The following is a 22,041-nucleotide window of genomic DNA, read 5'->3' as shown; positions in this document are numbered from 1 at the left end:
ACCTGCGACACGTCCTTACGTCAGACGTTGGCGTGGCGTGCCCCTCCTCTCAGGGAGGGGGCGGGGCCTAGGGGAGTGAAGGCCGCCGCCGCTGGCAGCGCCGGTCTGGGGTGCCGGACCCATGGTGAGTGCGGCCGCCGGCCCTGGGGCCTGGCCCGGGCCGGGCCGGCCCGTCGCCCCCGCCCGGGCCCTGTGAGCCCGGCCCGGCCTACTCCTGCCAGCGTCGCCCCCGGCCTCACCATGGCAACAGCCCCCGGCCTCGCCCCGCCTCCCCCTGCTGCCCCCCCCAGGCTCATGTCCCCCCCCAGCACAGTGTCTAGCCCCCCCCGGCCTCCTGACCCCCCCCCGACCTGGCCTTTCTCTGTGCCCTCCCCCACCCCGTCCCTCGCACACCCGTGCCCCTGTGCGAGTCCGGGCCCGTCTCTGGTTTCCTGCGGTGGGGTCACCGTGTCCCCTGCCCGGGCTCCTTTCTCCCCAGAACCCCCCCTTGGCTTTCTGTGTCCCCGCTTAAATAAACAGCCCCCGTCCTGGGGTCGCTAACCCCGCCCGCCCCGGCCCGGGCGAAGGTGGGAGGGAAGCGGCGGCTCTGCTCCCCCCGGGCTGTCTCGCAGCTGTCACTCAGTGTGTCAGGATTTCATTTCTCATACGCAGAGATTGATGGCGGCGGAAATCAAAACCCTGCCTTTGGAGAACGCGTCCATCCTCTCTGAGGGCTCTCTGCAGGAGGGCCATCGGCTGTGGATTGGGAACTTGGATCCGAAGATAACCGAGTAAGTCTGAACTGCTTTAACTTCCGCAAATCGCAGTGCTGGTAACCTGGAGGCACGTTAGGTCTTAATTTGTTGACTTTTGAAGTTCTCAGCTCTGACTGCTGCTCCTCCACAGCACCTGTGCCTCTGCTATCCATTAAAATCAGCAGCATTCAATAATGTATGGCAGATTAAGTATTTCTGGAGATGTCTGGAATATTTAGCTGTTAAGCCTCAGAGCCTTGTGTGGTACCTTGGCAAAGAGTTAGTGGATAAAGAGGTTAATATACTTGCTTAAAACATTGCCTGTTTCCTGACCCTTGATTCTTTCCTCCATTCCCACTGTATTGCTACAAGTTAGATTAGAAGTTTCCAGCTGCTGCTGAAGATTTGCTTAAGGATACTTTAGAAACCAGCTCTAAAGCGCCTAACGTATGAAGTCAGACTTTTCTTGCCATCAGAGTTTAGCAGTTTTGTATGCTTTGCCCAGTCCTAATTTAATTGCTCCCAAACAAGTGCTCATTCTGCTTCCCTTGGGATGCTGTATCTGATGAAGAAAGCTGTAGCTCACAAAAGCTTATGCTCAAATAAATTCCTTAGTCTCTAAGGTGCCACAAGTACTCCTTTTCTTTTTGGGTAGTATCTAGTGACTAATGCAAATCAGAGACAGACCATCCAGTGAAAGGGCTGGCTAGTATTGATTTGACTCCCAGTTGTTTTTACCCAGCACTACCCACTGTATACTGAAGTGTTAAACTTAGTCCCAAGTGACATTAAAAGAAGTAACTGCAATATCTGAAAACAATATTGAAGATTTACAAGTGTACAGTGGGTGAGACATGCTGGCCCTTTTGGGGGAGAGAAGGATACTAAAGTGTTGACATTTATGACATCCCATCAAGACGGTATCTTAAATAGTGTAATAGCGCCCTTCTCTATTTTCTGATTCAATAACATACCGATCTAGAAGTTAATGTTAATAAGTTAGAGTAGTGGTTTTCAACCTTTTTCATTTGCGGATCCCTAAAAAGTTTCAAGTAAAAGCGTGACCCTCTTTGGAAATCTTAGACATGGTCTGCGGATCCCAGTTTGAAAACCATTGAGTTAGAGCAACAGAGTGCTTAGCCTGAATTGCTGACTTGTTTTCATTTGGATCTCACTGGGTGCCAGGGTAGTACTTGGGTACCACCATGATTCAGTACCTCCTAAAGAGAGGCATGAAATAGTAGGAAAGGGCTCCAGAGATAGACAGCAGATATAGAGTACAGCTCCTGCTGCACAGCTCTCCTGTGAGAGAGTTCATGTAGCTACACTGCCAGTGCATTTGATGTGACATTTCCCAGAGCCAATTCTCCGACTGGAAATCTGGAGATGAAAAGAATCCTTTTATTTTTCTAAAAATGTGTTCAGGAACTTTAGACTTGTTGCGACACTTTGCGGGAAGATCCAGGTGGTTATTTTGCTATCTTGTCCTTGTCAGCAGTTGGGTGTGGACTAAACAGGGAATTAACTAACTTAGTAACTGAACAGCTGCTATACAGAATATAACATGACCCTAATCTCTTAAGATTTTCTGTCTACAATAAATGTGTAAGCATCACACTTCCCTGGCCTTGGAATGATTAAATGCAAATTAAATGTTGTGGTAACACAAGTGTACATTTAAAATCTCAGGGAGGTAGGTGGATTGCTGTAAAAATATTAGACGCTAGTTGTGTGGTACACTAAAAATCTTAGGAGTTTTTATAGAACAATCAAGGGTTTACACACTTCAAGTAAATAGGTTTTTTTCCCCTAGACTATTTTATGTGTCTCAGTCATGGAACCAATTTTTGTTCTGCTCCTTATGTTTTTGCAAGTGCTACATTTTTGTTCTAAGTGCAGTTCCTTTTCAGGGAGCAGTGTTCTAATCGTGTCTCTAAGTGGAGTCCATCATTAATGTAATGTCCTCTTCAATCGTTCAGCTCTGGGCTACGGCCACCTCTTTTGCATTAATTACCATTTTTTGCCCCACATTTGTATTTCTTTGGTTTGCCTGCATTCAATAATTGCACAAGATGACATGATTAGATATATGGCCTCTTGGAAATATTTGTTTGTGAAGTCCTTGGGGATTCAGGATGCAGGGTCAGTGTGAGGGAAGGAGTATAATATGCTTGTTAAATAGATTGGCTGTATAACTTCCTCTGACATTCCTTCCTGCGATGTTCTTACATCTTGTTTTAAGACCTTTTGTTAGAGCCTCTTACTGTAGATCATCACTTCAAATCCAGCCCAGATCAATAATGGCTGAACGTTGTTACCATCTGGCAGCTCTTAGGTGATCTGTGTGAAATTAGTTTGGTGTGTCTCAGACCACTTCCTTCTGGTGATCAGATGTTCATTACCAAAAAAAAACCACTGTTATTTTGCATTAATTGGTCCACTTGTTGGTAGTCTCCGCTAAGGCAGAGGGCTGAATTCCACTTTCACCCTCGGAGGTGGTCCCTCTATAACAGGATTGAAACATATTGGTGAATAGATGTGGGTGACTCTTGCCCAGCTGCTACTCATTCTGTACCTGTGCTGAGGAGTTTTTTCCCAGCACTAAAACAGTCACTAAAAAAAATTGCACATTATTGGCAATATCTGTTTTTAAATGAATTGTATTCATTTAAAGTTTTGTAATTCTGGGTTAAGACCTATGGGTATTCTAGTGTTAGCATAACAAAGGTCTGAGTCACAGTTTTGTGAGAGTATTCTGTTCTTCTTTTGCTGAGTAGTACTATACAGTTAAAAATCATTTCAGCAGAGGACACCATTTACAGGGATTAAACAGCCTTTGAGTTTACTTCCGTGCAGCTCCCTTTTTCACTTTGAACTATCAGTGCTGAGTAAAGAAACTGAATCTTTCATGTCACGTCAGTAAAAGTTTACATACAAGAAGAGATCTCTTTTCATGATCACTTCTGAGTTTGACATGTGCTTTTTACCTGCCCTTCATAGGGATCCTAGTTGTGCTTACCAATCAGGAGGACAAGTACATGTGAAAACTAAATGTCAGTCCTTGTTTGCAGCAGATCCCTGTTTTTTCAGGGAATTGCCCACTGGAATTTGTATGTAGCATCTTTTTATAATTGAGTAAAACCATCTTGATGCCAATAGCTGGTGTTCTTCCTTCAAGAAGAACTGGGTTTAAATTTATTTATTTAAATGGAGGTCCCAACTCTGAGTATTTACAGTCATGAAGCCCTTTAAAGAGCAACCCATAGCCACAAATTGGGTGCTGTAAAGACAGTAGAAAATATACATGTTTGAGCTCAAATCTCACAGTACAATTATGAATATTAAAAAGTTATAAATTAAGCATAGGGAGTGTTGCTTCCCACAGATTACTAACCACCAGTATGTGAAATTAAGGAGACTATTGGCTATGCAAAAATGAATCGTGTGGCAGATACAATGGCCATGATTCTATTATGGGACTAGCACAGGATTTCTTCTTTTCATGGTATGTACTGTGTCTTAATAGTGAGATTCCCATGGACGTCTCCTCTCCCAGTCATACTTGCACAGACCTAGTCTCCTTTCCTTTGTAATTACATAATATCTCAGTGGCAACCAGGGTGGATAAAAATCAATGATTTTTTTTTTTTTAAATCCGCTTTTTTTATTTAAATCAGATTTTTTTTGATAAAATGCTTTTTGAGGAAAAAAACCTATCTAAAGGTACTTTTAATTAAGATACATTATAGCTCAAAGATATCTCATCATGGAATAGGGATTATAAATTCGAATTATATAGTATGAGACAATATATTCATGTAATGTTTAAGAAAAGTTTTGTAAATGAGTTCCAGTAGTTCATGGATTAGGGACCCAATTTTATGGGGTTCCAGGGGCTTCTGTATAGATTATTTAGGTTAATCTTTCTATCTACTCAATGGGACTCAATTCTCAGTCTAGAAGATACCATCAGAGATGCTTAGTTTTGCAGTTCTCAAACTGTGGATTTTTGTCTCCAAGGATAACATGCTTGTTAACAGCAAAAATGTTTTAAATAAATAATATATAGAGGTGAGAAATAACAGCTCTCAACCCTATTGTCCCTCTGCAAATTTGTGTACACAGAGTCAATCTCTTACCTCTCTCTAAAAGTGCAAGTTTCAAAAAGTTCAATGAAAAGAAGATTGCTGGGGGCAGAATAGATCTCGACAAGGAAAAGAAGTCTGGAGATAAATGTAAGAAGGGAGGGACAGGCAGTAAAAACAAAAGTGAAACTGTTTGAGCAGCATATTCCAGAAGTCTTGAGGTCTTCCTGAGTGTAGCCTTCATTGATTTGAGATCTACTATACCATTCTCTCACTAGAAGGGAAAACCTATGATGGCAGCAGGCCATAAAAGAGACCCAGTTGTGAAGAATATGTATTAAGGTTATAACTGCCAACAAGAATGCTACATTTTTTAATGTAGAAATCCATGATTAAATTGAGTCTTCCTGATTAGTGATTTAAATCAATTGATTTAAATCAAATCCACCCTGATATCATGGGGTAGAGTGGGTTGATTGTTCCTAAAGAGAGGTTGATTCTCACTGGTTGGTAACCATAAAATCATGTTGACTTGCAGTTAAATGTAGTCTTTGTGCCAAATTTGGTGATTCTGTTTTCTAACCAGGAGGATACACGATAATGATGCACATTTATTTAAGCAATTATATATTTTCACATACATTTATTCAGATTCTGAATTCTCAACAACGTTTTTTAGAAAATGGAGAATGACATAGTTTTTGTTTACTAGAGTATGATTTTTTTACTTATGATTTGTATCAAGCTAAATTTGGATGGAAATTGGAATTCAGTTAAAATACCCAGAAAGAGCATTTTAAAATGATTTTTTTAGTTAAAACTATCTCAATTTTGATCAATACATAAGAAAAAATTAATCAAAACACATTTTGTTTTAAAACTAAGTGATTTATTAAACAAAGGAAGTATCTGTAGTTAATGAACTGAGCTGATTGTTTCTAGTCACCATGTCCTTTAAGATGTTAGAACTAGTAGCTCTCATCCTCTCACCTCATTTTTATTCGTAGAGTGGAAGAGGAAAACCAGCTTTCCTGCTTTTTCAGCTCACAATCAGTTTCTCAACTTTAAATTGCCTAGTCATTGCAGTGAAATAGTAAAATAAACTGAAATTAAACAAATATTCTGCACCTGTAGAGCAGTATACTGCTGTCAAAAGCAGGTTTAGCACTTCAACAAACTCTGGTTGTAGGTGCTTAGCCAGTGACTTGCACCAGTTAGTGGTTTGACTTTCTTTAAACTTTGGCAACAAACAGACTGCTTGAACGTTATTTTTATTTAAATGATTGTAATAGATTATAGTAAATTTAGGCCTTTAATACAGGCTGTCATAACTTCAACATTAATTTTAAATTAGTTTATTTTTAAAAGAAAAATGTATTTAATTTAAAACAAATCTGATTTTTAAAAAATCCTTTTTTTCTCCACCCTGTCATGTGACCAGACATCTGTCTATGACTATCAGCAATTCTTCCGGAGACCACCGATTGTTCACAGTCCACAGTTTGTGAACTTTTATTCTAGGAGTTAGAGTGAAGTTCTGGATGTTAAGACATCTGGATTCTGCTCTCTGCCACTAACCTGTTACGATGTGATACTTAATCTTGCTGTGCCTTAGTTTACTCACCTGTACAATGAGTGTAACAATTGCCTTCCTCACAGCCGTTGAGGCTTATTGTCTGCAAAACATTCTGAGGTCATTACTTGAAGAGTATTTTGGAAAGGCAAATATTGTATTGACAGTGTTACACTTTGTTACCCACTTACACACGTTTTGACTTCCATTTTCTTAGCCATCGAATGTGTGTAAGCTTCTACAGTATGTTTTTCTCCTTCCTCCACTGTGCAGCTACTTGTCTAAGATTCTAACCTGATGAGTTCTATCTAGAAAATAATGTGTACATAAGTTGTTGTTACAGACATTTACTGGCTCCCTATGGGGGAAAATTCCTAGTAATGATAGATTTAGCATGTGGCCCGGTACCTTTTCGGTATCCTTGGGATAGCATTGTTCAGAGGAAGCCTTGAGTGTGTTTGAATAGCGCTCAGGGTGCCAGGAGGAAGGCCAAAGGAAAAGGAAATGGGAGAGCTGCTGGTTTGTCTCACATTTACATCAGATGACAGGAAGTGGAAATTGAGGTTGGCTACAGCAATCTGAGGGGGCCACATCTGTGTGAATAGCTCAAAGCTCCAAGTAGCCCAAGTGGTTGGTCTAATAAAGTTTTCATGCATGGAGTTTTTACAACAGACCACTTTTTTCAGACTACATACTTCCTTGGCAGGTCTTCCTTCACTTCTAAATTTCATTTTGCTTGTAAACCCCATTGGTTAAACTTCTGATTATTATTAATGATCTAAAAGTATCAATAGCTAAAAGGCATATACAGAGCCTGCCATTTTTTTACTCATACAAGACTGCAATTCTGGTTGGTTCATCCAGAATAGAATTAGCCAGCATTTGTATAAATTTAGCTAATTGTGGCTTGATGATAAAGGGTGTTTGTGTCAAATGTGACCTAAATATAATCTGCTGGAGATATCTTCTAGATTATTGTATTTTTAGGACATTTACAAACTACCACTCCGCTGCCAAGAAAGTAAAAATAAATAGTCACTATTTGGATGTGTGGGCTCTCACAAGAAAAACAAACTCTGTTCCCTTTGGCAAGGTAGCTATATAAGTTAGGGGTATTTTTGTTTCTGAACAAAATATGGTCAGAAACATTGTTTCCTTCTACTTTGAAACAATATTTGGGGAAAGAACAGTTTGGTCAGGGCTCTATTTTCATACTCCTAAAAATAGCTAATAAAACATTACTTAATTATGTGAAAATGGCTTTCAAAAGGCCCTGGAATTTCAACATGTTTCTTGGCTCTGGAGGATGCAACAAGGAATGGTCTCCATATCTTGAGGAATTTAGCATCTCAGGAGTGCACATTCTAGAAATGGATGTTCAGTTGTGTCTGAATTTGTTGATTGGGTAGCATTGGATGCAACAGGAAGGGAGGGAGTGGTGAAGTTTGCCAGCATCTAGTTAATTCCTCCATTTTGCTTAGAAGTTTTCAATATATTTTCTGATGTCTAGTTTGTTCATATTCCCCTGAGCAGCGACTGAGTGTTTACAGGTCTTTTGAAAGAACATAGTGTAGGAAATACCACATCAGTATTTCATCTGTGCTTGTAAGAGGTGGAAGGCTTTTCTGGTAATCAGTTAAAATCTGCTTAATCCACTCTGAAACAACTTCCACATCCACCACTGGCCTGAAGGTTTGTTGCACCTTTACCCTCTAACACCACACATCCTGCATGTCCACTTTGGCCAGTCCCGGAAGCTTACTCAGATTCCTGGAACTTTCTTGCCGGTAGCCTGAAAAGATGTTTGAAACAGGTTTTAATTAGGGAAAATATTTGTGCACCCTTGCTATTCATGTGTCTTTCTGAAGGTCCTTGACACGCTGGCAGTTGTGGATCAACCACTGAATTTATGAGTTTGTGCATATGCTGGGGTTTTTTTTTTCTTTCTTTCATTCAAGAATCTCAGAGTTTTGCAAACATTAAGTGTGAGGTAGAGAGGCAAGTATTCTACCCATTTAATATAGTGGAAAATAGGCACAGAGAGGTCAGGTGACTTGCTAAACCTGTACAGCAAGTCACTGTTAGACCTGGGCATTGGCTCCTAAGAGACCTGATTCAGTTCCCTGCTGTAACTCCTAGGTAATATTTCCTGTTATGGAGGAAGAAGTCTAGCCAGGTGAAGTATGGTCCAGTTATTTTCTTCTCAAATCAGCTGCCATCATCCAGAGACTGTGGTAGAATAAATGGACACAGATCTGATATCGGGAATTATAACATTCAAAAACCAGTAGGAGAACACTTCAGTCTCCGTGGTCACTCAATAGCAGACCTAAAAGTGGCAATTCTTCAACAAAAAAACTTCAAAAACAGACTCCAACGTGAAACTGCAGAACTGGAATTAATTTTCAAGCTGGACACCATCACATTAGGTCTGAATAAATACTGGGAGTGATTGGGTCATTACAAAACCTAATATCCCCAATACTAATTTCCCCCTACTATTACTCACACCTTCTTGTCAACTGTGAAATGGCCCACTCTCTTTACCACTACAAAAGTTATTTTTCCTCCCTTGGTATTCTACTGTTAATTGAATTGTCTCATTAGACCGACCTCACACTTGGTAAGGCAACTCCCATCTTTTCATGTATTTATGCCTGCTCCTGTATTTTCCACTCCATGCATCTGATGAAGTGGGTTCTAGCCCACAAAAGCGTATGCCCAAATAAATTTGTGAGTCTCTAAGGTGCCCCAAGGACTCCTCGTTGTTTTAACAAAAGTTCAGAGAACTTGCAGAAATCTCTTTAACTCAACCAACAAAATTAGTCCTTATTGTGTGTCTAGTGCACTAGCCTGCAAAGCAGACAAATCAAGTGCAAAATCTTAGTAGTATGTGCAGTTGTGTGGCTGGTTTTTATCCTTTGTTTAACAAAACATTTAATAGTGCAAAATAATGTTAAATTGATGTGCCTGTAATCTTCATGTCCATAGCTGAAATTAAACGGTTAGCGCATGTCAATGGTTATGTGCCTCAACCAGAAACATATCACTAGGTCTCACTGGGCTGACATAAAAGCAAAATTTGACCAGCTTCTTTCTCGTCTTCTGTCACTTCTCAGTCACTTTATGGAGTTTTGTCCTCCAGTATCTGGCTGATTCTCTGATTTTGATGTCAGGCAAATGTCACTAACTCGCAATTTAGCCCAGACTGCAAACCCTTTAGATGGCACTGCTGGGGATGGATTATGTTCTAAGGCTTTTGTGCTGTGAGTTGACAAAACAGCCACTGATGATATTCACAGAGGGATGTTGTGTACTAGACTGGTTGGCAAATATATGGAAGTGGGTGCATACTCTTAAGAGAACATATTTGAGACCGGATTTAAGTCACTGAATTATATGTGGTGACTTCTTCACCCTTTTAAAATTTCATTGTTGTAACTTCATGTGCAAGGTTGCCTATAAATGTCTGTGTTGTGTTCTTTCTTTTCAGATACCACCTCCTCAAACTCCTTCAGAAATTTGGCAAAGTAAAGCAATTTGACTTTCTCTTCCATAAGTCGGGCGCATTGGAGGGGCAGCCCAGAGGATACTGTTTTGTGAATTTTGAAACCAAGCAAGTATGTTGGCTTTTTTTCTCTTAACATTTGATCCTTGTGACTGGCTGATTACCTTTACTCTCTAAATTGACTTCATCAACTGAAAGATGAGATGGAAGACAATAATGAAGGGGAAAAGGAGGTGCCCAGGTGCCTTGCAGTACATAAACCCCTCTGCATACCCATCCCACCCATATGGTGCAGTCCCTAGAAGTAACAGTGGTGCTTCCCCCCACCACCTCCCGGGGGCTGTTTTGTTAAAGCTTTTTGACGCTAACTCTAGTAGGCAAGCCATTAGATTTACTGGATGGTAGTCTAGTAGGGTACTAAAGTGCTTGTTGACAACCCATATACATTCTTAGTTTCATATTGTGTAGCATACTAAACCTAGGACTACTGCTGCTGTTTTCTCCCTATATTTTACTCTTCCAGACCCTGATGCTTCAGGAAGACACAAACCCCCACCCTCATACAATTCTCCACCTGTGTAATGCTGTGCATCTGTTGGGAGTGTGGGGAAGAAATATTTCCTTCTGATCCCTGTGGGGTTTATCTTATATTATAAAGCATGGGTTGAAATTTCAGTTACCTGTAGTATCATAGTCACAAATGTTGTCACAGTTCAACTAGGATTGGGTGTAGCTGTGAGGAGCTACACAGGTAAAGTGAGTTTGTTTTGTGCAGCCTTCCTCCTTTGTTGCTGTATCACCAATAAGGAGGTGGGGTAAAGCCACAACATACCGCTTAGTATCACTCCCTTGTGGCTCAGGAAGTAACATTGGAGCACTGATGCATGGAAGGGAGGAACTGGGGAAAATAATACCGCAATGAAGGTTGCTAACAGTAGTGGGATCACTGCATAGAAGCACTGTGGGGCAGCAGAGTAAGTGAAAGATGCTGTTGTAATTCTAACTTTAATGCTTTTTAAAGTAATGAGCAAGAAATTAACTCAAAGTTAAAGCAAACAACATACTAATGACTATAGTCTTCCCCCTTACCCCCATCTTCTGCAATTTTTTAGCAAGCCAGGATGACTTTAATGGAACCTTTTGAAGCTCATTTTTCAGATGCAGCTACAGACAAATAAGCTGGATAGGAAGAAATAGCAGGATCCAGTAGGGCCTGGTCCGGATCAGCCAGTTAATATTAAGGATTCAGGAAATCCATGATGTATTGTGTGGTCTGTGGCTGACCTTCATATTCTGTCTCTTTGTCTCATTCTCAGATCTTTCTAACACTGATTATTTAACAGAGTCCAGGTGTAAAGTCAATAGTTTAGGCAAGCAATACTGAGAGAAATACAAATAGTGAATTGCAGGTGTTTACCATAGGAAACCGAGCAATTTTAAACCTCCTTGAAACACTGTTCCAATGTTCCTTACATCAGGTTCATTGGAAGTTTCTGTGATGCTTTTATTCTGCCTTGAGTAAAAGTTTTCCTTGTGAGTAATCTCTGAAATGGTTTATAAGGGCATTGTAGCTTGCATGTGTGCTTAGGGTTCCCAGAAACACTAACTGAACAGCATCATAGATTGATTCTATGATGTTAGTCAGTTGTCCCTGTAAATCAGTCTTGTACATGGAAAAAAAGGTCCTTGGACAGATTTTGGTAGAAAATTAAGTTGGTTTATTTATTGAACTGTCTTCCGGTGCAGGAAGCAGAACAAGCAATCCAGTGTCTCAATGGTAAGCTGGCCCTCTCCAAGAAACTGGTGGTGCGATGGGCACATGCACAAGTAAAGGTAAGCTTTTGACTGCAAACCTCGACTGCCTTATGAGGATGCATAATTTGAAACAAAAATCTTCTCTCTGTGCTAGATAAAAAGCAGGGAGAGTTGCATAATTGTCCTTCTCTATACTCTTAACTTTTCACTTCAGCATTCAGAACTTGTGTAAGCTTCTTGTGTGATCTTATTTTCAGCTTTTATTTTGTTCACATCCTGGTATACGAATGTTGCTGCCCATCTTATTCCTTACATATTTTCACCCTTTAGAAATTGTGTACTGAATGTTTTCTGCAGACTGACTGCTTGTCTTTTATCATAATCAGTTGTACGTGATAAATATTAAGAATCAGATTTTTATCAATTGTATTGATATAATCCCAGTAAAATTTAGGAACATGGGAACTGTCACACAAGAATACACCAGTGATCCATCAAGGCCAGCATCCTGTCTACAACACTGGCCAGGTACTTTAGAAGATCTTAGAATCTCCATAATAATTTGCCCACAAGAGATCAGCTAGTGATGGGCTTATGTCCTGAAGCTGAGGTTATAGATCACTTTTTCTCCCCAGTACTGTTTTTTGGACAGGGTGTGTCACTGATTCTGCATTTCCTAGTTTTTCTGTTCTGCTTCCTAAAGCGCTGCAGGTGGTAGATTCTTTTACTTCTGATTTATAAAACAACACATTTCTTATTAAAAACAAATCACCTTTACCTTTCATTTTAACACATGTTGATTTTGCTCTGAGAGGCACTGTAGTAAGGACTAACAAATTTTGATTGATCAGTACTGATAAATGCGAAGTAATGCACACTGGAAAATGTAATCCCAACTATACATACAAAATGATGGGATCTAAATTAGCAGTTACCACTCAAGAAAGAGATCTTGGAGTCATAGTTGATCTCTGAAAACATCTGTTCAATGTACAGCAGCAGTCAAAAAAGCGAACAGAATATTAGGAACCATTCCGTGGGTGCTCCGGGGCTGGAGCACCCCTGGGAAAAAATAGTGGGTGCTCAGCACCCGCTGGCAGTCCCGCTGATCAGCTCAACCCCCTCCCTCCCAGCACCTCCTGCCCCGCCAGAGATCAGCTGTTCAGCAGCATTCAGGATGCGCTGGGTGGAGGGGGAGGAGTGGTGGCAGGAAGAGGTGCGGGGAGGGAGTGGGAGTTTGGGGGAAGGAGTGGAGTGGGGGTAGGGTCTGGGGCAGAGCGGGGGTCAAGCATCCCCCGGGAACTGTGGAAGTCGGTGCCTCTGTATAAGAAGACGGTAAATGCCACTATATAAATCCATGGTACGCCCACACCTTGAATACTGGATTCAGTTCTGGTCCCCCCATCTCAAAAAAAATATATATTAGAATTGGAAAAGGTACAGAAAAGGGCAACAAAGATGATGAAGGGTATGGAACAACTTCCACATGAGGAGAGATTAAAAAGACAGGGACTTTTCAGCTTGGAAAAGAGATGACTAAGGGGGGATATGATAGAGGTCTATTGAAATCATGAGTGGTCTCAGAAAAGTGAATCAGGGAGTGTTATTTACCCCTTCACATAACACAAGAACCAGGGGTTACCCAATTAAATTAATAGCAGGCTTAAAACAAGCCAAAGGAAGCACTTCACATAATGCACAACGAATCTGTGGAACTCTTTGTTAGAGGATGTTGTGAAGGTCAAAAGTATAACTGGGTTAAAAAATGAATTAGATAAGTTCATGAAGGATACGTCCATCAATGGTTATTAACCAAGATGGCCAGGGGTGTAACACCATGCTTTGGGTATCCCTAGTCCAATGGGTCTCAACCTATTTACCACTGTGGGCCACATCCAGTACTACCTGTATGGTCCCAAGGATGTCACATGGGCCACAGCTCTGTACTGATTGGGTCGCACGCAGCCCGCAGATGAGAACCACGGCCTAGCCTCTGACTGCCAGAAGCTGGGAGTGGATGACAAGGGATGGATCTCTCAATAACTGCCATGTTCTGTTCATTCCCTCTGAAGCACCTGGCATTGGCCACTGTCAGAAGACAGGATACTGGGCTCGATGGACCATTGGTCTGACCCAGTATGGTCGTTCTCATATTCCTATCTTTTAATTTCTTCTATATGTGGTCTTTTCCCTGCCATTGGGTTACCAAGTTGTACTTAACAACTATCTTTCATTATTTTCTTTGGGGAAAATTAGGTTTTTGGGAGTGACTTGCTGCTTTTAAAAGCAAATTACCCAATGTGGAATGTTACCTATGGAATTCCCCCAGCCTTTGTGCTGTGAAATACACACATGTATTTGTGTTGAAAGCTAAGGAAACAGGTAGCCTTGTTAAGGGCCACCGTGTTTTTTTAATTATCAAGCTCCAAGGGCTCAGTACTTTTTAACGTACATACAAATTCTTGGCAACCCAGTCTCCACTTTTGATTAACTCTAAATTCTGTAGCGCTCTCGTAGAATGTTACCCGCTTCTCTATGCATGGAAAATGGTCAGATCATAAATGGGATTTCAGTCAGTACAGCAAATGTTTGCTTAGAGAGGAATTCTGCAGAAAAACCTAATGCACAGGCAGTGTGGGAGTATCGCAAATAATGTGCAAAATACCTTAGTTCAGTTTGCAACAGCATTTGCAATTCTCTGAATGGAAAGATTTAACTGCAGGAGGCTTTTGCCTATTGTGACAAGTGTTTATTTTAGGCAATACCAGCACCACGCTAATAGTTTTAAGATGAACAGCCAAGGCTTTAAAAAGAAAAAAACCTTACTAGATGCTGTCATTTTGAGCAGTTCTACAGAAAAACAAACCTGAATTTGTGCCAAGTGAAACATGGAAGTAGAACACACTGAAAATATGTCAGGAGGCCCATTGCAGTCAGAAAAAAGAGGCTCACAAACTGCCTTCTGATGACTGGAGCTGGTTCTGAACTGTTGTCGAATGCGTTACTTTTCCACAGCGGAATTCCATATGACTGCATTCGAACAGGAAACAAGTGTTCCCTTCTGGTTCTGCGGTGTGCTTCTACAAAGGTCATATCTATTAGTACCCTATGGTAGGCTTACCTTGGGCCAGGGGTTCCCAAACTTGGTTCGCGGCTTGTTCAGGGTAAGCCCCTGGCGTGCCGCGAGACGCTTTGTTTACCTCAGCGTCTGCAGGTACGGCCGCTCTCAGCTCCCAGTGGCTGCGGTTCGCCGTTCCCGGCCAATGGGAGCTCTGGGAACATATGTTATATGTTCTATTTGGAATATTTCCCCACCACCACACATCATACTCCTAAGAAGCATCTTTAAACATGTTAAATGGTGGTACAATAAACCTTAATGATCCAAAATAAAGTGCACATGGTAATCATATAGCATTCTAGCCATATGTGAACTCCAAATTGAGGCATTTTCAAATAAAACAAATACATTTGTAAGGGCCATTACATTTTACTGTGTAGCTTAACCTCAAGGCTTTTTGGCAAAAGTTGTACAGACTCTTGCTTGCCAGCAGAATATAAAGTGAGATTAATCCAGGCTGGAAGTGTATCTGTTGGCGAACCTGGTGTTTCTGAGCCTTTGTCTTCAATTCAAGTTCACTTAAGCAATATCATTACTAAAAGTCTCTTTTCTCACCTGCAGAGATATGATCATAATAAAAACGAAAAAATTCTTCCAATCAGTCTTGAACCGTCTTCCAGCACTGAGCCAACCCAGTCTAACCTAAGGTAGGAACCCACATAATTAAAATGTGGCCAGATCAGTCAGCCCAGGGGCAAAACTCCCTTTGACTTCAGTGGAAGCAGAAATGGGCCCACAATTAGGGTTTTTTGGTTTTGTGTTTTGTTTTCTGGATCCTAACTAAAACAGTCACTTTAACTACTGTATCTTATTGAATGTGGGTCAGGCTGCAAAATAACTGATCTAATGCAGAACAATTTTGACACTTAACTTTTATCTTTATTGATACATGAAACCCCTGATAGTTTTTGGTCTTTTGGTTTTTTTAAGTGTAATGCATCACCATGACCAGGTCCCATGACCACACCTGGCCAAAGATGCCCACATTTTTCAGATGTATTTCAGTAATAGCCATTTGTCTCTATCAGTTTCTGGTAGCCACACTGGGATCACTGTTTTATTAGTGTGTGCACCATGCAATATTCTGAATACTGCAATTTTAGCTGCCCAAGAAACTGTTTCAACCTCTCACACTTACGACTCTAGAAGAACATTCTAGTTGAGAAAAACATGTTCCAGTTTCCCTGTTATCTCCAAAATGAAAGTGAAAATGCTGGTGTAGAAAAATACTGAACACTTCTCATTATGATCGAACCCTGGACTTGAAGAGAAATGCAGTGAGAGAGACCTGCAGGAGCAGAGGACTGCGCATCACATTCAATGCCAGAAAGTATGGGGGGGTGGGGCTGTTACGGATCTTAGAAATAAACGGATGGGTGGGGAATTCATTCTCAATGTAGAGCTTGTCCTTTTAGATTTGTGCATGTTTTACTTGATTGGAAGTCAGGAAAGATAATTAATCCCGTTGAACGTCCCTTTGTTACACCAATGGGAAAACTACAAGCCTAGATGCTTCCTTACTTAATTTTGTTTTAGCCTGATCTCTTAAGATGAGTTTCCTTGATGATTTACAAGTTAAATATCTCCAAAGGAATAAACTAGCAGATAACTTTATGCTCTGTTCATCAGATAACAGTTCTGAATCATGGTTGCAAAAGGTTGGATCTAAAAGAGCAGATTCAAGAGGAAAGACTCCATATAAAAAAGTGAGAAGAGATCACTCTGTAGTCCACTAAGAGAAACCATATAATTGAAACTATTTACCTATCACACAGGGAAGCTGTGACGTTTAATATTTTTAAAGCACTTTGTGATCCTTGAATTAAATGTTTTATATAAATATGTCTAATTATTCTGTAGCCTATAAATGAAGCATTATATGGGGATAGGACTGAGTATAACTGAATTACCAGTAAATAAAGAAAACTAGGCTGAAATTTATAGAAATTTGCACTAGTACTAGCCAATTTCCACTGGTCACTGTCATTTGGGACTGTTTTCACTGGATGAACATAGGAGTTGTAGTAGTAAACACCCAGTGCTCTGACTGAGGAGTACATTGATGTGAGCTGAAGAAGGGAGTGCCGTCCTGTCCCTACCTAGTAGGAGGGTGTTGGTGACAGAGGGCTCTGGGAGTTTGGGATGGGGCAGAGGAGGAGTTTCTTCTTTTGCAAGGAGCTCTGACAAAACTGGAAAAACGGTCTCTCTATATTAATGGCAGCATAGTTGTACTCGACCCCAGGACTGGAAAATTCCATTGACTCTGAGCTTGAAGGAAGTGCCTGGCTTGCATTTTTCCCTGCAACTTCTAGTGGCTTTGTATGAGGCTGACTCCTGCATGGTATCACAACTTGCTCAGACTAGTTGTAAAGTAGCATTACTTGCATGTAGTGAGAAGACTTTAGGCATGCTTTCCTGGTTCAAAGCGAACAAGAGAACATCTATTTGTGTGTGTGTGGTGGGAGGGGATCCTTATTTTGTTGTGCAGTAATGCAGGTCAGATCTCCCACTAGCCAAAATGTACAAAGCATTGAAAATGCAAGTGTACATCAATCTTTATGCTGGTAGATTCTTGGTTACCACCTTTACTTTATGAAGGTAACATTAGCCACCTTCTAACTACTCCTGACATATCTGAATATTCTGATGCAAGAGACATTGGTTTATTTGAGAACATTGTTCAGTCTTTAGTAAAAGACAAACTAGACTTCTCTCTTCCACTTTTTTCCCCTTTCCAGTGTCAGTGCAAAAATAAAAGCCATTGAAGCCAAGCTGAAAATGATGGCAGAGAATCCAGATGCGGAATATCCAACACCACCAGCTTATTCCTACTTCAAACCACCCGATAAAAAAAGGACTACTCCTTACTCCAGAACTGCCTGGAAATCTAGAAGATGATGATTATGAATGGATAATGGTAGCAAGAAAGACTGTTTTATACACCTCCAGTGCTCTTGTCCTTTGTGCTCAGCTGGCACCTTCCTTCCCAATCTCACTGCATATGCTACAGTGTTTTGTAACATAACATTTTAAATTTTCTGATAACTGCGCCGTACTGTCTGTGTATGTACAGAATTCAGTGCTGTCCAGAAAAAATAAGGTTCCATCCAAAACTTGTGACTAACATTTAGACAATCCATGTTGCTAGTCTGGTTTCATTAGTAAGACCAGAAACATTAGCCAGTATGCAGTTAGAAAAGAAAACACAAGGAATGTTCTATTTTAATTCTGAATGTTAAATTTAAGAAAGTATCTTTTTTTTCCCCCCAAACGTAGAAAGTGTTCCACTTGGTTTAAATATTTTTTAAGCAGAGGGAAAACACTAAGTTTTGATAAACATTCACTAGTTACCATAAAAAATCCTTTTCATCTTCCATACAACAAACTTAAAATGGGTTTTGCAATGTCTTTTAGCAAATAAAAATGCAGTATTTATACACAAGACAGAAAATCTGTTTTACACCTCAATTTAATAAATTAAAGCCAGATCTAACCATGGGACAGCAAAAGGATTTTAAATGTTAATATTTCAGAACAGTTGTAGAAATCCAAGTGTCTTTCAATGCATTGGAATTATTAAATTATTATACATAATTGAATTTACTCTGTGCTTCTAAAATGACAATACTTAAAATATGGATCTTGAAATATCATGTGCAAAACACTAGAATTTTATGGTGTGAAAATGCTGTTTAAAGTTTTTACAGTAGCATATCTAGCATGCATAAATGTAATCCCCCTTAGAAGTTATTCTCCATAAACCAGATGTGACAGTGTGACACTGTAATGTTGCTGCCCCAGAGACATCTGTCAGAAAGACTACCTCAAAAATCCACCCAAACTAGGTTAATTCCTTTTTTTGATTGGTTAGCAAAGATGCTTGGTTATGACTGTTAGGAAAATATGGGTGACCGGGATCTGTGGCATAGTGGTGCGACTGTATGGTAGGGATTATCTTTGCTTTAGAAAGTGTTCAATTTATCTCTAATGGGCTGGCATTTCACTTAAAATAGCACACAGCGCATCCTGTTCCCTAAACATTCTCTGCAACACCAAAAGATCTGAGAAAAGATCCATAAAACTGCAAATGTTTAGTTCCTTTATGTGTACAATATAGTGTTGGATATGCGTGACAAGTGGAAGTTATGATGGAGACAGCTTCATGTACTGTTACAGGAGATGTACTTCTATTTTGTCACGGTGTCCAATCTCTCCCTGCAGGTTCTTATAACCATAATATAGTTTTCTGCCTTGCCAGTCAGGCCTGAATGTTTTACCCAGACTGATAACCATTACATTTCCAAACAAGAGATAATTATACCTCTAAACTGCCCAGGGTTTCTCTCTAGACCAAATGTTTCTCATTTTTATGGCAAACTAAGGTTTGTATGCTTAAAACTGTTCACCTATTTTACAGTGAAATTATAATGACAGTTCTGATAAAATGTCCTTAAAGCTTCTCTACTATCTGTCTAGAGCATAGTTTCTCACTTGTATGAGAGATGGACTGTTTTCAAAGCCTGGAATGGATCATTGTTTAAAAGTAGGTCTTTAGCGATTGTTTGATTTCTAACTTTTCTTGTTACCCAGGTATCTGAAGAAAGTGAGCCTCCTTTTAGGTTTAGCACCCCTATGAATCACACTGCTGTCTGCTAAAACTTTTTGCAGACAGGGTCTTCGTTTTGTTTTAGGTTTTTACACTTATGTGATATGGTCTCACACTTGCAATCCTCAGAGGATTTAGATTAATTATTTAAAACAAAATGGTCAATTCTATTTTTAATATGAATTTAGAAATAGCTACATTTGAATCAGGCATGCTGTTGTGTTCCCTTTCGAAAGCTACTGTGATATTTATTTGTATTTAAAATATGATCGTTTGCTGAGGCTCTTACAGCTCTGTGTGAATAAATAGAAGTCTAACCTGTGTATTTGTTCTTTACTAGAACCTAGGAGGGTGAATGACTGGAGTAAATGGACCTTTCAGTTGGTGGGCTCTGCCTATGTTGTAAATGAAACTGTTTGCACTATTGTTAGAAAAAAACTTTGTATGATAATTCAGTTATTGATTGCCATCCTTCAGTATGCCAGGACTCTTACCTTACCTTAGTTTTGACTCGCAGATGAAGATGATGGCTGCTAGTATGACGACCCAACTCTAGATGATAGCATAAGGGGAAGAATGACAGGTGTCTGACTTCTAACTAGCTTTTTAGGGACAAATCCTACTTGGAATAGGGCTTACGACCAGGAGTAGCCTCAATAGACTTCAGTAGGACTCCTGGTAGTGCATCTTGTTAGGATTGAGTGCTTTGTTTGCAACAAATCCCTTCCCCTGGAAGCTGAAGGGAAGTTGGCTCTCAGCATTTATAGATTTACGCTTCAACAGTTAATCAGACTAATATAGTCGCTTTCAGACTAACAAATCTCCAACTAACATTTATTTTTAAATGATAAATGTGACACCTTTCACAATGTCCATGGATATTTTTATTCTCTGCCACAATTAAAGGCTTATAGAAGAATATACTGGTAAGAGTGTGTGTGTGCTTCCATTACAGTTATTTTAGTGGATTTCTAATTCTGAGATACTGGCCCTCGCCTGCCATTTGGAATAGAATATCAAGGAGTTTATAAACTCTACAAAAGCAAAAATAATGTAAGTTTGAATGTTTTTACCTCATACTTAAACTATTTCAAGTTAGTATTTGGGTTTTTTTTTCAGACAAGGGATTGCTACTATTCTAGTGGCACTGGATGGTAAGGAGATAGAAAGTGTTAAGTAAATCTTCTCTATCAAAGTGAGCACTACAGAACTTTATGGATCATATAGTGTCATAAGCACGCTTTATACTGAAGATAATAGTTCTCCTTTGGTGGTGAGGTCAACCTGTTGTCTCCATTAGGATTTTATGTAGTTAGCTATCATGATGTTAAAAAAAAAAAAATCCATTTTGTACCCTGCAGACATAACCTTAGAGACTTGGAGGGTTGAATCCATGGCACTGATGGTATCGCTAAGAAAAGGACTGAGTTTTACACTTTGTTCTGAAATCAGTGAAGCTAGTGTCATTATTTTTTCATCTTGCCTCTTCAGGGATCTCATCCTGCATCAATGCACTGCTTCTGGGTTGCCCTTTTAGAGGTGGGGTGACCAAGAATGAATGCCATATGCAAAGGGGCTGGGATTTAACTTTTGTTGTCTTTCAACTCTCAGAATTTTTATTTGTTGCTATATTTCGAACAAGTAAGAGTACCTACTCATGACCCTGCATACTTATATGAAAGGTTATATATATAAACATCACTCATGCACCACTATCCTTTTGTGGAAGAGAATCGAGATTGCACAAAACACCTTACTTCAGTTACTACATCTCCACCTTGCATTTTGCTGTGATGCTGGGAGTTCCTTTGCCAGACCTGAAGAAAAGCTCTCTGTGGCTCAAAAGCTTGTCTCTCTCACCAACAGGTGTTGGTCCAATAAAGGATATTATCTCACATACCTTGTTACTGAGAAATCTCACGCAATATTAGCTACTATGCTGATTGACACAATCAGCTCTTACTGCCATCACAGATGATCCAACTTTGATTTTTTTGGTGCATGGAAGAAAGGAAGTAAAGTTACTAATACTTGACAATTAATATTTTGCATTCCCAAAGCACTGGGCAAACATTTATTATTCCTCACCAGCCATAGGTAAATAGTGCCACTTTTTGGTACATGTGTGTAACTCAGACTTCAGAGGAGATCCACTCCCTGATCCTGGGTTGCATTTGATTAAGCAACAGCTGGAGTTTGGGTGTCAAAGGAATGAAGGTTTGGTCTCAAGGCCACAGGTGAAGGTAGTGATAGAGACTTAGGCCATTGGTCGATACAAGTTAGTCAGTGTAAAGTCACCAGGGCTAGTATATTGCTTGTCTGCCTATGTGTTTGGCTGCTTGTGTCAGTGCTTCGTGTTCAGGAGTGCTTTTATTGACACAAAGTGTGGTGCACTATGGGTAGGTATCCCACTGTGCAACATGCCACCCTCTGGCACGATACCTTTGGGGAATTTTTACAATGTTTTGTGGGGGCTGGGACTGAGGGGTCAAGTTCCCATCATGCAATTTTCCCCTATTCCATAATTTTCATGTTTTTAAAAATCTCACAAAGATGCGCAGCACTTGTCACTGTCTGCCATCTCTGACAAGCTTGGCGCATGCACAGCTCTGCACTGTTGTCATGAATGTTACAAACACAGGTCAAACGATCCTCGAGT

At 40.2% G+C, this 22,041-nt stretch overlaps 1 protein-coding gene across 1 annotated transcript; it reads left to right on the top strand.

The window, feature by feature from the left end:
• Window positions 1-5: 5 nt before the first annotated feature.
• On the top strand, window positions 6-20,312 carry RBM18 (RNA binding motif protein 18). The gene is made up of 6 exons (XM_048822340.2): window positions 6-124; window positions 652-770; window positions 9,886-10,012; window positions 11,647-11,733; window positions 15,338-15,423; window positions 17,515-20,312. Exons 1-6 carry the CDS (start codon window positions 122-124, stop codon window positions 17,672-17,674), a joined length of 582 nt encoding a protein of 193 aa, XP_048678297.1. The 5' UTR covers window positions 6-121; the 3' UTR covers window positions 17,675-20,312.
• Window positions 20,313-22,041: the final 1,729 nt, after the last annotated feature.

This window comes from Caretta caretta, chromosome 16 (assembly GCF_965140235.1).
Source record: "Caretta caretta isolate rCarCar2 chromosome 16, rCarCar1.hap1, whole genome shotgun sequence".
NCBI classification, from domain to species: Eukaryota; Metazoa; Chordata; order Testudines; family Cheloniidae; genus Caretta; species Caretta caretta.
Note: the sequence above shows the minus strand (reverse complement) of the source record. Positions and strands in the feature narration are given on the sequence as shown.

Bases quoted from the DNA above. Each gene is read 5' to 3' on its own strand.
- RBM18 (XM_048822340.2), top strand. The intron at 11,734-15,337 runs GTAAGCTTTTGA...TCTCACCTGCAG, and splicing joins GGGCACATGCACAAGTAAAG to AGATATGATCATAATAAAAA. The intron at 15,424-17,514 runs GTAGGAACCCAC...TCCCCTTTCCAG, and splicing joins CCAACCCAGTCTAACCTAAG to TGTCAGTGCAAAAATAAAAG.